Source organism: Neofelis nebulosa, chromosome 2 (genome assembly GCF_028018385.1).
Source record: "Neofelis nebulosa isolate mNeoNeb1 chromosome 2, mNeoNeb1.pri, whole genome shotgun sequence".
In the NCBI taxonomy this organism is placed as follows: Eukaryota; Metazoa; Chordata; class Mammalia; order Carnivora; family Felidae; genus Neofelis; species Neofelis nebulosa.
The window spans coordinates 48,619,558-48,637,653 of record NC_080783.1 but is presented as its reverse complement, the minus strand read 5'-3'; the positions used below and the strand labels follow the sequence as shown (position 1 = coordinate 48,637,653).

General features: G+C 36.8%; 1 protein-coding gene across 3 annotated transcripts in view; it reads left to right on the top strand.

Moving 5' to 3' along the window:
• The window catches only part of FSIP2 (fibrous sheath interacting protein 2), a 94,750-nt gene that overhangs the window by 61,551 nt on the left and 15,103 nt on the right, over positions 1–18,096 (top strand). For 2 of the 3 annotated variants that reach the window (XM_058711937.1, XM_058711929.1), the window contains 2 exons: positions 1,624–2,118; positions 3,689–3,789. In XM_058711937.1, the coding sequence (XP_058567920.1) occupies positions 1,624–2,118; positions 3,689–3,789 (596 nt within the window). The remainder of the gene's footprint in view (positions 1–1,623; positions 2,119–3,688; positions 3,790–18,096) is intronic. The other variant, XM_058711948.1, reaches the window with a different exon arrangement.

Here is an 18,096-nt window from a genome sequence, read left to right as displayed (position 1 = left end):
GTAAGTATGTTAATTAGTGCTTTATATTTTCATACTCAAATACTGAGATCACCATGGGCTGAGGCACTAATTTAATCTCCTTTGCCCTAAATTTTCTGGACCAGATGACAGTTCCTTCCAGCTCTAAGATTTACTCTTCCATATGTGTTCTCATCACTGTATTAGCATATTGCTTAGCAGTCTTCATTTATATATAAGTAATCCCTTGGGGTAAGATTTGTATGAATCTTTGTATGAACTGTAAACTAACATTACTCAAAATCTGTTTTTAATTATCTATAGAATTGTCTGTCACAAATCTTACTCTTAGTTAATGCCTCTCTTTACTTAAGTCATTTATAGACCACACACAGTGGGAAAGAGAATATTTAAGCCAAAAAAATTACCCCTGTCCTTTTAAGGGGAAGAAAAGCCATCCTAAAAAAAATTTTTTTAAAGCAGATACATAGAACTTTATCAAGACATATTATTTGCACGAATCTGGGTTCCAATACTATATATCTTTAGCAAAGGGACAGAAAAGAGACAAAAGAATAATAGATTAGTTCAAAGAATCTAAACATTTGTTGGCTCCATGTCAGTACTTTGTTTTCTGTTTTGAGTACTATAAATTCCCAACACACTAGGAATATACATATCAAACTATATATAATAACAAATTCCAAAGCCATATGGAATTATTTTTGATTTCTAAACCACTAGTTCCCTCTACTAACACAGAAAATCAAAATTGATTGTGTTTTATCTTCTTGAAAAAGCTGTTTCTATATTTTGTTTCCACAGAAGATATTTTTTTAGGGCATCATTATCTGAAAAACTGGATCACAGTGTTACAAAGGGATGTTGAAGTCTAAGATTACTAACTCAGTTTGGAGGTTCTGTGGCATCATCAAAGGCTACAGAAATTAGAGAAATTCTGTTATTTAATTATCATTGTCTTTTCTTTGATCTGTCCTTAAACATTGAAAATGGAAAGTTTTCCATTGACTTGACTTGGGAGGGTAAGAAAAACATTAAGAGTTATGTTGTGAAGATTCTTTTGGAAAATATAACCAGGATCAGGAGTGGAAGAACAGGGATTGAGGAGTCAAAGGCCGTCACCAGTTTGGTTATTCATCGTTTTAAAAAGCCAATATCAGACAATACCTTGCTTTTTTATTACAAATATGTACATTTGGATTCTCTATGACTGCCTATGTAGAATTTTAGAAAAGTGGATTATAGTGTCTACTTCTGTCCCCAAACTTTCAAAGTCAATGAAAAAACAAAAAGTAAATTATGATGCAACAAAATATAAAATTTAAGCTAAATAAATAAATAAATAGAAGGAAAGAAAGAAAAAGAAAAAGACTAGAAGGAAACCTATGTTAGACCTTCCTCTACACTTAGGAGTAAATTCTGGCAGATTAATATGATCTCTGGAATATTAAAAAAAACGCTAGATACTGACAAATATTTTTTATAACTTTCATTTGTTTCTTCTTTATACGAGTAGTGGCATTGAAAGATAATACCACTTAAATTGAAACTATAAATCATATTAAAATAGCTATATTACAATAGAACCACAGAAAGAGTGAATGAAGCATTGGTTTTTAATATTCATTGTACCTTCAATTCCAGGCTGTTTGCAGAAATTCATTTCAGAATATAAGAAAGCCTGATATCACCAAGGTAGAGCTTTTAAAGGATGTTCAGACCAAAAAAGATCTTATCATTCGGTTAGTAGCTCATGATATTGATCAAGAAGATTCAGAAAGTATCATAGAAGAGGGACTAATGTCTGAAGATGAAGTTGTTTTAAGAGAGGTTGTAAAAGAAGAATACTTCAGAGAGCAATTTGAAGACCAAGTGAAAGAAGCCATGAAGCCAGTGGAAAGCAAAGTTGTTTCTCCCAAGCCAACACTAAGCACAAACACCCTGAAAAATTTTTTTTCTTTAAGAAAATGTTGTCAGTCCACATCCAGTGCAAATATTGAAAGTACTGAAGGAACCTCAAATCATATAATAGAACTTAAGGGGAGAAAAGTTAAAAGAACCATTGCTGAGTTTGACATGGCCACGTGCTCAACAGCCATGACTGAAACAGACTCTTGGAAGAAAAAGCCACAGAGTAAGGTGAATGAGAAACATAACTGTCAGTGACCAGATATTTACGCAAAGAATAGAGATCTTCAGATATTCTGTCCATGAATGTATCTTAATTAGGCAGTAATGAATACTTACATGGTTCCAGTCTCTTCCCAAGCCTGGTATTAATTACAGTATAACAGAATTATTAACAGATGAAACCATGAGACTCAACTGAGGGAAAGCAGATAATTGAAAGAGACCTAGATTAGTTAGAAGCCCAAGGAGAACAGAAAATGAAAACCACTGAAAATAAATGCAAGCTACTTTTTTAAATATATCATTTAATCGATTCCAGTCCTTTTTGTTATTTTGGCTGGTAAATAACAGCCAAAATTGAACATTTTGTGTAAGAAGACTTACACAAGTAGGATAGAACTAGATTGGGTCAACATAGGAGGAAGTGAAAAAAAGATCCATACAAATTCAAATTGTCTGGGTTTGATTCCTGACTCTCCTTTAATAGCTATGTTTCCTTTGGGCAAGCTACATAGCCAACTTTTTTCTTAAAAGTTACTTAGCCAACATGCCCAAAATAAACAGGCTAATCAAAATATTTTAAGTATCATCCTTGTAATCAGCCCATAAACTCCACCATTATCATGGGGTATAGCTCTTGTCCCTGGTATCATAACTCTGAAATGACAGCCTCAACTTCAGTGATCATAGGGGGTTGGCCATGTCCAAAAATTAGTACCAAAACATGTTTTTGTAAACTTTGTATGATTTGGGATTTCCTGGTGAGACAACTCTATTGATTATCCAATTAACATGATTCATGTGTAAATACAGAAGCTGAGATGAGCTAGAGAAAAAGAAAAGAAATACAACTGTGTTCAATTCAGAAGCTTAACAAGTAAATTATCTTCACACAAATTTTGGTCTATTTGTTGGGAAGCTATGTATGATTTCATGACCAGATGCAGTCTGCAGAATAGTTTTCTTGAGCCTCATATTCAGAAATGCTGGCTTTATAGGTAGCCAAAGAAATGTTATAGCATATAGCATAATTGTATATAGCAAATGTATAGCAAATTGTATATAGCAAAATTCAAAATGGATTATATGAACAATAATCTCAATATTTGCTTTTTTTGAGATTTTAAGAAAAATTACAATAATATTCTCGTAAAAAATATGGTCATGAAATCACACATGACTTCCCAACAAATAGATCAGAGTACATGTTAAGATAATTGATCTGAAAAGCATCTGAATTGAACAGAGTTATGTCTCTTTTCTTTTCCTTTTTGAAGCTGGTAAGGTATGATTTAAAATATTTGTAAAGTACAGAAATGGAAAACTATATTCTTCAAACAATCTGAAATTTAAAATCTATTCAAACTCCCATATTATAATGGATCATCCTCACTAAGTCATTCCCCAAAAAATACATATTGGAAAGAGATCTTTTAATGAGAATCATGGGGTTCATCCATCTTTTAAGTGATTTCTAGATATTTTTTTCATTGTAGTGTAGACTAGAGTTTAAAATATGCCAATAAGGTGAGAAAGTACGTGTCAATCTCTATGTGACAAATGGTTTTCACTTTTCCAGAAAGAAGAAAGGAATCTTACTACTGAACCAACACATCACTTCATACACAGAATTATGAGTTCATCTTCATATAACCTAGAAGATCTGATTTCATCTTCCAGGTATGTGAAATTTAAGCAATATAAAAACAGAAGTTTGAGATGAAAGTATTACTTATTGGAAGAATGAGGCCCCTGGTAAAACTATGGTTGGGCAGTATTCAGCCTTAGACTTTCCTTCATTCCTTCATATTCTTCCCACCTATAGCCTCCCACTGTGAAGACTTCCTGAGGCATTCCCCCTTCTACCTGATCCGTAATTTATAGTTACCTGGTTTGTACATTTTTTTTTCTTGTATAGCAGTATTTTGGATCAAGAATTTTCATATATATATTATATATGAAATATGAAATATATATTATATATGAATATATATATATATATTTTTTTTACCCTGGGAGACAGGCATAACAGTATCTGTACTATGAGCCCAAAGGGTTCCTGTTCAACTCTCTTCATGAATTAAATGTTCCAGTGTATATAACTGCCTGTAGGAACGATTCAAAGATGAAATGGAGCAGTGTAAGGTAGACGGTTCATAGATGAACTCTAAAAAACAATGGAGTTTGATGTAGTCCTCTAAGGATAGAAAGAATTTACATGAAAAGACAATTCAGGTTTGGACGACTATAGAGGCAAAGTCTGGAGTATGTGGCAATTATAGAGGACAGAGAAAAGTATACTGTAGATTTGAAATCTAATAACTGTATCTAGAAGAGCTCAAATTTCTTCAACATTGTTCTTAAGTTTATAAGACTATAGGAGATGCAATAGGTATAAGAAGAAAAACTTGCCTGGTTACAGTTCTTTCCACATACCATAAAGGAACTGTTTATTTTCAACACTGACACTATTTTTGTGACATCTATTCCTGGCCCATCATTGCCTCTTTTTCCTGCATAATGGTTGTTTTAAAATACACTAGTAATGCAGGCACCTCTCTACTGTTTATTTTAATGATGAAGACAGAAGGCACAGATAACATCAAATAAATGTAAATTTAGAGCAAGATGGCAGACCAAGAAACTGCAGTCCCTTATTTCCTCAGGAAGACAAACAAAAAAAACCAACGACATACTGATAAAACAACTTTATACGAGCTCTGACAAGCAGTCAAATATCTGCAGCAACCAAGTGAATGTCTCATCAAGGAAAAGGCATATTCAAACCAGTAGGAAATTCCACAGATTTTTCTTTGCCTTTGCCCAATCCTCTCTGCAATGTGACAAGACACAGTTGGGAAGAAATGGCTCAATTCTCAGTTCCCTCCCTTGGGTTGGAAACAGCAGACTGGAACTTGTTTGCATTGTTCTGGCCTACCTGTCGGGTGCCCGAGGGAATGTTTCTGTCTCACCTAAATAGACTGAGACAGTGGCACAGTTTGGATCCATGCCTGAAATCACAGAAGGCAGCTGATGGGTGCCACAGTGCATGAAAATCACTGGGGACTGCAGATGCACCTGAGAGTAAGAGCTTACAGGCAGGGGGATGTAATGAATATTAAAGACCCTGAGAAGAAGCATGATGGGAAGCATTCTTGGAAAATAAAATGTTTAAAAGCACATCAGACAGAGGGAGTCTTTGAAGTTCAGCTGAGAAGATGGCAGATTAGGAGGAACCTAAGCTCATCTTGTCCCATGGATACAACTAGATAACACCCATGCCAGCCATAATTAAACCAGGAAGACTGGTACAAGAAACTCCACAACTAAAGGCAAGGAAGAGGCCACATCAATAAGGTAGAAAGGGTAAAAACATGGTGTGCGAACAAAACAGACCATGGGCTTCTGTGATAGGGAGGGAACGGGTGGCACCTAGAAGGGCAGAATACAGACTTTCACACAGGGAAGCCAACAAATGAGGAGAATGAACCTCTGTAATATTTGCCTTTGAGACTAAGAGGAGTCAAATTTCATGAGTTCTTAAAACTAGCAGGACTTAAAGTCTGGAATTTTAAAAATCAGCAGGCTTGGCTATGATAGAGCTCAGAAGGTGTTAGGAAGTGGCATCCTTGCCCTAAAAGAGACAGCTTGACAAACAGCCCATGCAGATACAGCATAGAACCAGCATTTTGAAAAATTCAGGGGGCAGACAGGGGAGAGAATGATCTGCTCTTGTCAGAGCACAGCCCAGAGACACAAGGATCTTGGGTAGGCCCCTTCAGGAACAAAGGAGCTAGCAGGTGCCATTTCCCTCCCCTTCCCTCCAGCATAAACAAGGGCCACCTTCAGGAAACAACACAGCAGTTCTTACCTAACTTGCCTGCACCAAGCACCCCCCCCCATACTTCACCAGATCCACCCTTCCCAGTCATGCTAACCTCAGTCTCAGCACTGCAGACCCCTTCCCCAGAAGACCAGCACAAACCCTGTAAATACCACATTATTTGACCTCTCAAATTTTTCAGGACCTCAGTTGCAGCAGTAGCAGGGGCAGGTCTCATTTTGCAAGCAGACCATTGCACATCTTGCTGCCCACAATAGGCAAAGACAGCCTCCGCAAACAATTGGACTGAAGGAAAAAGAGGCCAAGACTCAATAGCAGAGCACACGCAATACACATAGGAGATACTCCCTGAAGTGCCAGGTCCTGGGGAACAAGGATACTGCACTGCAGGGCACTACAGGACATCTTCTCCATAAGGCTATGATTATTAAAGAGCAAAGAGTGGCTAACTTTTCTAACACATAGAAACAGATCTAGTCACATGTGACAAATTAATGACCTGGAAGACAGAGTAATGGAAATCAAGCTGTCAAAAAGAGAAGAAAGAAAATTACACAAACTGAGAATTATCTCAGGGAACTCAGTCACCAATTACTTGATACTTAAGAAAGTATCAAGTATAATAACATCTGCATTATAGAGATTTCAGAAGAAGAAAAAGATAAGGGGGCAAAAAATTTATTTGAAGAAATATAGCTGAAAACTTCCCAAATTTGGGGAAAGAAACATATATCCAGATCCAAGAGTCACAGAGTTTCCCCCAAAATTCAACCCAAGGAGGTCCATACCAAGACAGAGCAATTAAAATGGCAAAAACTGTGATAAAAACATTTTAAAGCAGCAAAAGAAAAGAAGACAGTTATATACAAGGGGAAACTTCATAATGTTATCAGTGAATTTCTCAGCAGAAACTTTGCAGGCCAGAAGGAAGTGGCATGATATATTCAAAATGCTGATAGGGAAACATCTGCAACCAAGAACACTCTATCCAGCAAGGCTATCATTCAGAATAGAAGAAGGAATGAAGAGTTTCTCAGACAAACAAAAACTAAAGGAACTCGTGACCACTAACCCAATCTTACAAGAAATATTAAAAAGGACACCTGGAGTGGAAAGGAAGACAATAAGTGAGACTAGGAAAAGTAAAAAACACAAAAGAAGTAAAAATAAATATTTCTGTAAAAATCAGTCAAGGGATTCAAAAATAAGAGGATATGAAATATGATACCATATATCTAAAACATGGGAGGGAAAGGAGTAAAAATTAGATTTAAACATAAGCCACCATCAACTTAATATAGACTGCTCTATACATAAGATGTCCTATACAAACCTAATGGTAACCCTAAATCAAAAACCAGTAATACATATGTAAAGAAAAAAGAGAAGCGTATCCAAGTGTATCACTAATGAAAGCCAACAAACCATAAAAGAGAGCAAAAGAAGAAAGTATCATAGAAAATATACAGAAACAACCACAAAACAAATTAAAAAGTGGCAATAAATAAGTATCAATAATTACTCTGAATGTAAATGGACTAAATGCTCCAATCAAAACATATAGGGTGTCAGGATGAATTTAAAAATAAGACCCATCTATATGCTGCCTACAAGACACTTCAAAAAAAGACATCAGTAGACTGAAAGTGAGGGGATGGAGAAACACCTGTCATGCAAATGGATGCCAAAAGAAACCTGGGGTAGCAATACTTATAGTTGACAAAGTAGACTTTAAAACAAAGACAACAAGAGACAAAGACATTATAAAATAAGAAAGGCAACAATCCAACAAGAGGATATAACAATTGTAAATATTTATACACCTAACATGAAAACACTCAAATACATAAAACAGTTAATAACAAACATAAAAGAGATAACTGATAGTAAGACAATAATAGTAAGGGACTTTAACACCCCACTTACATCAGTGGACAGCATCCAAACCAAAAAGCAGTGAGGAAACAATAGCTTTGAATAACACACTGGACCAGATGGATTTAACAGGCATATTCAGAACATTCCATCCTAAAACAGCAAAATAATACACATTCCTTTCAAGTATACACAGAGCATTTTCCAGAATATATCACACATTAGGCCACAAAACAAGTGTCAACAAATTAAAAAAAATCAAAGTCATACCATGCATCTTTTCTGACCACAACACTATGAAACACTATGAAACACAAGAAAAAAATCTAGAAAGACCACAAATATGGAAGTTAAATAATATGCTATTAAACAATGAATGGGTGAACCAAGAAATCAAAGAAGAAATTACAAATTACATGGAAACAAATGAAAATGAAAACAAAATGGTCCAAAAATTTGGGATGCAGCAAAAGTAGTTCTAACAGGGAAGTTGGTCACAACACAGACCTCCCTTAAGAAACAAGGAAAATCTCAAATAAACAACCTAACCTTAATAGAAGGAAGGAAATAATAAAGTTTAGAGCCAAAATAAATGATATAGAAACAAAGAAAGAAATAAAGAAGGAAAGAAAGAGAAAGAGAGAAGAAAGAAAGAAAAAGAAAGAAAGAAAGAAGTAGGAGGAGAGAAGATGGCAGAAAGAAAGAAGTAGGAGGACACTGGGCTCACCGTGTCCTGCTGATCACTTAGATTCCACCCACATCTGCCTAAATAACCTAGAAAACTGCCAGAAGACTAGCAGAACGGACTCTCCAGAGCCAAACGTAGACAAGAGGCCCACGGAAGAGGCTAGGAAGGGCGGAGGTGGTGTGCGCTACACAGACTGGTGGGAGGGAGCCAGGGTGGGGGTGGATGGGCAGCCCGCCTGGCAAGGCAGAGCCCCCAAGTCTGACTTGCAAAGTGGAAGGGCCGGACAGAGTGAGTTCTGACAGTCAGCGGGACTTAACATCTGGAATGTTATAAGTCAACAGCTCTGCTCAGAGAGCGGGAGAGTGAAAGGACACCAGGAGGGAGAGGTGTTGAGCCCTGGAAGACAGAGCTCAGCTCCGCAGGGAACAAAGGCGCTGGCCAACGCCATCTCCCTTGCCCATCTCCCTCACCCATCCCCCAGCCAAAATCCCAAAGGGAACCAGTTCCCATCACCGAACTTGCTTGCACTTCACAAACACCCAACGCTGTACTTCTGTGGATCTATCCCTCTGACTGGTCGGCCTCCCTCCCTGGTGCTGCGGGGCCTCTCCCGCAGGGGACCACTGATGGCAAAGCGAGCTAAACCTACCCCTCCCGCCCCTGTGCACCTTGTGGATCCACTCTGGCTAATTCGCCAGACCCCATGAAAGCAGCACCACAAGCCTGGCAGTGTGCAAGTAGCCCAGACAGGGGACACAGCACTCCACAGTAAATCCTGCCCCTGGGAAAGGGAAAGATAAGGTACACACCAGTCTGACTGTGTCCCCAGCACTGGGCTGGGGACAGACATCAGGTCTGACTATGTCCCGCCCACCAAGGCAAGTTACTCCAGAGAGCACAGAGGAAGTGCCCTGCAGTTCCACGCCACCCCAGGGACTATCCAAAATGACAAAATGGAAGAATTCTCTTCAAAAGAAACTGCTGGAAGTAGCAACAGCTAATGAATTGATCAAAAACAATTTAAGCAATATAACAGAACAAGAATTTAGAATGATAGTCATAAAATTAATGGCTGGGCTTGAAAAAAGTATAGAGGACAGCAGAGAATCTATTGCTACAGAGATCAAGGGACTAAGAAATAGTCATGAGGAGTTAAAAAATGTTATAAATGAGGTGCAAAATAAAATGGAGGTGACCACAGCTCAGATTGAAGAGGCAGAGGAGAGAATAGGTGAATTAGGAGATAAAATTATGGAAAAAGAAGGGGCTGAAAAAAAGAGAGATTAAAAAACCCAGGAGTATGAGGGGAGAATTAGAGAACTAAGTGATGCAGTGAAACGGAACAATATCCGTATAATAGGAATTCCAGAAGAGGAAGAGAGAGAAAGGGGCTGAAGATGTACTTGAAAAAATCATAGCTGAGAACTTCCCTGATCTGGGGAAGGAAAAAGGCATTGAAATCCAAGAGGCACAGAGAACTCCCTTCAGACGTAACTTGAATCGATCTTCTTCACAACATACCATAGTGAAACTGGCAAAATACAAAGATAAAGAGAAAATTCTGAAAGCAGCTAGGAATAAACACGCTCTAACATATAAAGGGAGACCAATAAGACTAGTGGCAGACCTATCTACTGAAACTTGGCAGGCCAGAAAGGAATGGCAGGAAATCTTCAACGTGATGAACAGAAAAACTATGGAGCCAAGAATCCTTTATCCAGCAAGTCTGTCATTCAGAATAGAAGGAAAGATAAAAGTCTTCCCAAACAAACAAAAACTGAAAGAATTCATCACCACTAAACCAGCCCTACAAAAGATCCTAAGCTGGATTCTGTGAGTGAAATGTTGCAAGGACCACAAAGTACCAGAGACATCACTACAAGCATGAAACCTACATTTATCACAATGACTCTAAACCCATATCTTTCAATAATAACACTGAATGTAAATGAACTAAATGTGCCAACCAAAAGACATAGGGTATCAGAATGGATAAAAAAAACAAGACCCATCTATTTGCTGTCTACAAGAGACTCATTTTAGACCTGAGGACACCTTCAGATTGAGAGTGAGGGGATGGAGAACTATTTATCATACCACTGGAAGTCAAAAGAAAGCTGGAGTAGCCATACTTATATCAGACAAACTAGACTTTAAATTAAAGGCTGTAACAAGAGATGAAGAAGGGCATTATATAATAATCACAGGGTCTATCCATCAGGAAGAGCTAACAATTATAAATGTCTATGCACTGAATACAGGAGCCCCCAGATATGTAAAACAATCACAAACGTAAGCAATCTTATTGATAAGAATGTGGTAATTACAGGGAGCGTTAATACTCCACTTACAACAATGGAAAGATCATTTAGACACAGGTTCAATAAAGAAACAAGGCCCCTGAACGATACAATGGATGAGAGGGACTTAACAGATATATTTAGAACTCTGCATCCCAAAGCAACAGAATATACTTTCTTCTCAAGTGCATATGGAACATTCTCCAAGACAGATCACATATTGGGTCACAAAACAACCCTTCATAAGTATAAAAGAATTGAGATCATACCATGCATACTTTCAGAACACAATTCTATGAAGCTTGAAATGAACCACAGGAAAAAGTCTGGAAAACCTCCAAAAGCATGGAGGTTAAAGAACACCCTACTAAAGAATGAATGGGTCAACCAGGCAATTAGAGAAGAAATGAAAAAATATACAGAAACAAATGAAAATGAATATACAGCAATCCAAATGCTTTGGGATACAGTGAAGGCAGTCCTGAGAGGAAAATACATTGCAATCCAGGCCTATCTCAAGAAACAAAAAAAATCCCAAATACAAAATCTAACAGCACACCTAAAGGAAATAGAAGCAGAACAGCAAAGATACCCTAAACCTAGCAGAAGAAGAAAGATAATAAAGATCAGAGCAGAAATAAACAATATAGAATCTAAAGAAACCGTAGAGCAGATCAATGAAACCAAGAGTTGGTTTTTTGAAAAAATAAACAAAATTGATAAACCTCTAGCCAGGCTTCTCAAAAAGAAAAGGGAGATGACCCAAATAGATAAAATCATGAATGAAAATGGAATTATTACAACAAATCCCTCAGAAATACAAACAATAATCAGGGAATACTATGAAAAATTATATGCCAAGAAACTGGACAACCTGGAAGAAATGGACAGATTCCTAAGCAACCACACACTTCCAAAACTCAAACAGGAAGAAATAGAAAACTTGAACAGACCCATAACCAGCGAAGAAATTGAATCAGTTATCAAAAATCTCCCAACAAATGAGTCCAGGGCCAGATGGCTTCCCAGGGGAATTCTACCAGACATTTAAATCAGAGATAATACCTATCCTTCTCAAGCTGTTCCAAAAAATAGAAAGGGAAGGAAAACTTCCAGACTCATTCTATGAAGCCGGTATTACTTTAATTCCTAAACCAGACAGAGACCCAGTAAAAGAAGAGAACTACAGGCCAATATCCCTGATGAATATGGATGCAAAAATTCTCAATAAGATACTAGCAAATCGAATTCAACAGCTTATAAAGGGATTATACACCATGATCAAGTGGGATTCATTCCTGGGCTGCAGGGCTGGTTCAACATTCGCAAATCAATCAACGTGATACATCACATTAATAAAAGAAATATAAGAACCATATCATCCTGTCAATCGATGCAGAAAAAGCATTTGACAAAATTCAACATCTTATCTTAATAAAATCCCTCGAGAAAGTCGGGATAGAAGGAACATACTTAAAGATCATAAAAGCCATTTATGAAAAGGCCACAGCCAATATCATCCTCAATGGGGAAAAACTGAGAGCTTTTTTCCCTGAGATCAGGATCACGACAGGGATGTCCACTCTCACCACTGTTGTTTAACATAGTGTTGGAAGTTCTAGCATCAGCAATCAGACAACAAAAGGAAATCAAAGGCATCAAAATTGGCAAAGATGAAGTTAAGCTTTCACTTTTTGCAGATGACATGATATTATACATGGAAAACCTGATAGAGTCCACCAAAAGTATGCTACACTGATACATGAATTCAGCAAAGTCACAGGATACAAAATTAATGTACAGAAATCAGTTGCATTCTTATACACTAACAATGAAGCAACAGAAAGATAAAGAAACTGATCCCATTCACAATTGTACCAAGAAGCATAAAATACCTGGGAATAAGCCTAACCAAAGATGTGAAAGATCTGTATGCTGAAAACTATAGAAAGTTTATGAAGGAAATTGAAGAAGACATAAAGAAATGGAAAAACATTCTGTGTTCATGGATTGGAAGAATAAGTATTGTTAAAATGTCAATACTACCCAAAGCAATCTACACATTCAACGCAATCCCAATCAAAATTGCACCATCATTCTTCTCGAAGTTAGAACAAGCAATCCTAAAATTTATATGGAACCGCAAAAGAACCCAAATAGCGAAAGTAATTTTGAAGAAGACCAAAGCAGGAGGCATCACAATCCCAGCCTTTAACCTCTACTACTAAGCTGTCATCATCAAGACAGCATGGTATTGGCACAAAAACAGACACATAGACCAATGGAATAGCATAGAAACCCCAGAATTAGATGCACAAAAGTATGGCCAACTAATCTTTGACAAACCAGGAAAGAATATCCAGTGGACAAAAGACAGTCTCTTTAACAAATGGTGCTAAGAGAACTGAAAAGCAACATGCAGAAGGATGAAACTAGATCACTTTCTTACACCATTCAATAAACTCAATGGAGTTTGCATTCAATAAACTCAAAATGGATAAAGGACCTGAATGTGAGACAGGAAACCATCAAAACCCTAGAGGAGAAAGCAGGAAAAGACCTCTCTGACCTCAGCCGCAGCAATTTCTTACTCGACACATCCCCAAAGGCAAGGGAATTAAAAGCAAAAATGAACTATTGGGACCTCATGAAGATAAAAAGCTTCTGCACTGCAAAGGAAACAATCAACAAAACAAAGGCAACCAATGGAATGGGAAAAGATATTTGCAAATGACATATCGAACAAAGGGTTAGTATCCAAAATCTATAAAGAGCTCACCAAACTCCACACCCGAAAAACAAATAATCGAGTGAAGAAATGGGCAGAAAACATGAATAGACACTTCTCTAAAGAAGACATCCAGATGGCCAACAGGCACATGAAAAGATGCTCAATGTCACTCCTTATCAGGGAAATACAAATCAAAACCACACTGAGATATCACCTCATGCCTTTCAGAGTGGCTAAAATGAACAAATCAGGAGAACTATAGATGCTGGCGAGGATGTGAAGAAACGGGAACCGTCTTGCACTGTTGCTGGGAATGCAAACTGGTGCAACTGCTCTGGAAAACAGTGTGGAGGTTCCTCAAAAAATTAGAAATAGATCTACCCTATGACCCAGCAATAGCACTGCTAGGAATTTACCCAAGGGATACAGGAGTGCTGATGCATCGGGGCACTTGTACCCCAATGTTTATAGCAGCACTTTCAACAATAGGCAAATTATGGAAAGAGCCTAAATGTCCATCAACTGATGAATGGATAAAGAAATTGTGGTTTATATACACAATGGAATACTACATGGCAATGAGAAAGAATGAAATATGGTCTTATGTGGATCCTAAGAAACTTAACAGAAGACCATGGGGGAGGGGAATGGAAAAAAAAGAGTTTAGAAAGGGAGGGAACCAAAACATAAGAGACTCTTAAAAACAGAGAACAAACTGAGGGTTGATGGGGGGTATGGGAGGGAGGGGAAGGTGGGTGATAAGTATTTAGGAGGGCACCTGTTGGAATGAGCACTGGGTGTTGTATGGAAACCAATTTGAGAATAAATTTCATATTTAAAAAAAAAGAAAGAAAGAAAGAAAAGAAAAGAAAGAAAAAGAGCAGTTCAATGAAACCAGGAGCTTGTTCTTTGTAAAGATCAACAGGAGTGCCTTGATGGCTCAGTTGGTTAAGCATCTGACTTCAGCTCAGGTCATGATATTGTGGTCCATGATTTCAAGTCACACATCAGTCTGTGCTGACAGCTCAGAACTTGGAGCCTGCTTCAGGTTCTGTCTCCTTCTCTCACTGCCCCTCCCCCACTCACACTCTGTCTCTCTCTTTAAAAAATAAATATATATTTAAAAAAAAGAAAAGATCATAACCTCTAGGAAATTCATTTAAAGAAAAGATATCCCAAAGAAACAAAATTAATAATGAAAGAGGAAAAATAACAACCAACACTACAGAAATACAAACAATTTTAACAGAATATTATGAAAACCTAAATGCCAAAAACTTGGACAACTTAGAAGAAATGGATAAATTCCTAGAAACATATAGCCTACCAAAACTAAGGCAGGTTGGGGCGCCTGGGTGGCGCAGTCGGTTAAGCGTCCGACTTCAGCCAGGTCACGATCTCACAGTCTGTGAGTTCGAGCCCCGCGTCAGGCTCTGGGCTGATGGCTCAGAGCCTGGAGCCTGTTTCCGATTCTGTGTCTCCCTCTCTCTCTGCCCCTCCCCCGTTCATGCTCTGTCTCTCTCTGTCCCAAAAATAAATAAAAAACGTTGAAAAAAAAATTAAAAAAAAAAAACTAAGGCAGGAAGAAATATAAAATTTGAACAGACCAATCACTAGCAATGAAACTGAATCAGTAATAACAATAATAAAAAAAACCTCCCCAAAACAAAAACCCAGGACCAGGTAGCTTCACTGGCAAATTCTACAAACATTTAAGAAGCATTAATACACATTCTTGTTAAACTATTCCAAAAAATACAAGAGAAAGGTAAACATCCAAATTCATTCCATGAGGCCAGTATCAGCCTGATACTAAAACCAGATAAAGACACCATAATGAAAGTAACTACAGGCTAATATCTCTCATGAATAGTGATGTAAAATTGCCAACAAAATACAAGCAAAACAAATTCAATAATAATGTAAAAAATCATATACCACAATCAAGTGGAATTTATTCCTAGGACGCAAGGGTGGTTTAATATGCACAAAGCCATCAACATGATACATCACATCAATAAGAGAAAGGATAAGAACCAAATGTCACTTTAATCAATACAGAAAAAGCATTTGACAAAGTACAACACACATGCATGATAAAAACTCTGCATAGTAGGTCTAGATGGAACATATCTCAACATAATAAAGGCCTTATATGAAAAACCCACAGCCAACATCATACTCAATGGTGCAAAACTGGGTGTTTCCCCCTAAGGTCAGGAATAAGACAAACATATCCACTCTTGGGAGACAAACCAAGAAATACCCTTAACTATAGAGAACAAACCAATGGTTACCAAAAGGGGATAATATGGGATGAGGATTAAAGAGTACATTTATCATGATGAAACAAAATAAAATTATTTTTAAAAATAAGCAAAAATAAACCAAAACCAAAAACAAAACCAGGTCAGACAAATTGAAAAAAGAAAGCATATACATAGGATCAAAAGGATGTATGCTGAGAAAAGATATAAAATCTTAAGGTTCTGCCTCAGATTGTTCTCAAGGTTGAGTCCTGTTAATTAGTAAAGGGCTTCCACACCAATCTCTAAAAACTGGGAGAGGTAGTTGTTTCTTCAAATGCCTAAATTTCAACATAAGTTCACTATACATACAAAGAAACATGGAAAGAGGCCCCATTTAAAGAAACTAAACAAATGTCCAGAAAATGTCCATAAAGAAGCACACAATTGGACATATACAACAGACTTTAAAATAACTATCTTAAATATGTTCAAAAGTTATAGGAAAACACAAAGAACTAAAGAAAATTGGGAAGTATATGAGCAATATGAGAATAAAAAAAACCCCAGAAATATAACTTATAAAAAAGAACCAAAGAGAAGTTCTGGAGCTGAAAAGTATAACTGAATTTAAATTTCACTGGATGGGTTTAAAAGCAGACTCAGACAGAAGAGAACATGAACACAAGTCATTTGAAATTGTGGAATCTGGGGAGCAAAAAATGATAGACTAAAGTGAACATAACATGAGGAACCTATGGGATACTATCAAACATATCAATATATGTATCATGGGATTTCCAGAAGAAGGAGAGAAAAGGGCAGGGCGATTATTTGAGGAAATGATCTTTAAAACCCTCCATATTTGCAAAATGTCATGAGTATACAAATACAATAAGCTTAATGAACTCCAAGTAGCATAGATATACAGAGACGAAACCAAGACATATTGAAATCAAAGTGTCAAGAGCCAAAGATAAAAAGGGAATCCTGAAAGCATCAAGGGAGAAATGACTTGTCATTGTCTATAAGAAATCCCCACAGAACACTCGGGGAAATTTTCAGAAGAAAGCTTGCAAGTCAAAAGGCAGTGAATGATATTTTTAAAGGCCTGAAAGAAAGAAAAATATCAAATGAAAACTCTATAACTAGCAAAAATACTCTTCATAAATTAAAGAGAAATAAAGACATTATAAGATAAAAAGACAAAAACAAGAATTTTATTACCACCAGACACGGTACAGAAGAAATCCTAAAAGAAGTCCTTCAAGTTGAAAGTAAGAGATGCTAAACAGTGACTCAAAGCCATATAAAAATATAAAATTCTCTAGCAAAGGTAAATACATGGACATATATGTAAAAACCAGTATTATCATTTTGCTTAATAACTCCACTCTTTATTTTCTACAAGATTTAAAAGATAAATACAAAAATAAGTATAAACCTCTGCAGATGGGTACAAAAGATGTAAAGACATTACTGGGGACATCAAAAACATGAAGGAAAAGGGGGTTAATCTAAAAGGAGTAGAGTTTTGTATGCAATTGAAGTTAAACTGGTGTCAATTTGTCATCATTTTAGGATTCTGTATGTAATCCCTATGCTAACAACAAAGAAGATATCTATAGACTATTCCTGAAATAAAATGCAAAGGGAACCAACTGTGTAGCTGCAAAATATCAACTACCACAAAGGAAGGCAGCAGTGAAGGAAATGAGGGATAAAAAAGCTATAAGACATACAGAAAAAAACTAACCAAATGACAAAAGTAGTGCTTCCCTATCAGTAATTTAGTATAAATGGACTAAACGCTTTAAAAAAACACAGATTAATAGAAGGAACTTCAAAAAGAATATCCAACTACAGATAGTCTCCAACTTATGATGGTGCAACTTATGATTTTTTGACTTGCTGATAGTGCAAAAGTAATACCCATTCCGTAAAAACTTGTACTTTGAATTTTAAATTTTGAGCTCTTCTCAGGCTAGCAATACACTGTACAACACTCTCTTGTGATACTGGGAAGAAGCAGTGAGCCACAACTCCCAGTCACCCACCCAATCATGAGGGTAAACAACCAATATATGAACAGCTATTCTGTACACATATAATCATTCTGTGTTTCACTTTCAGTTAAGTACTCAATAAATTACAAGAAATATTTAACACTCTATTATAAAATATGCATTGTGTTAGACGATTTTGCCCAACTGTATACTAATGTTTTTTCAGCATGTTTAAGGTAGACTAGGCTAATCTATGATGTTCAGTAGTTTAGGTATATTAAATGCATTTTTTATTTA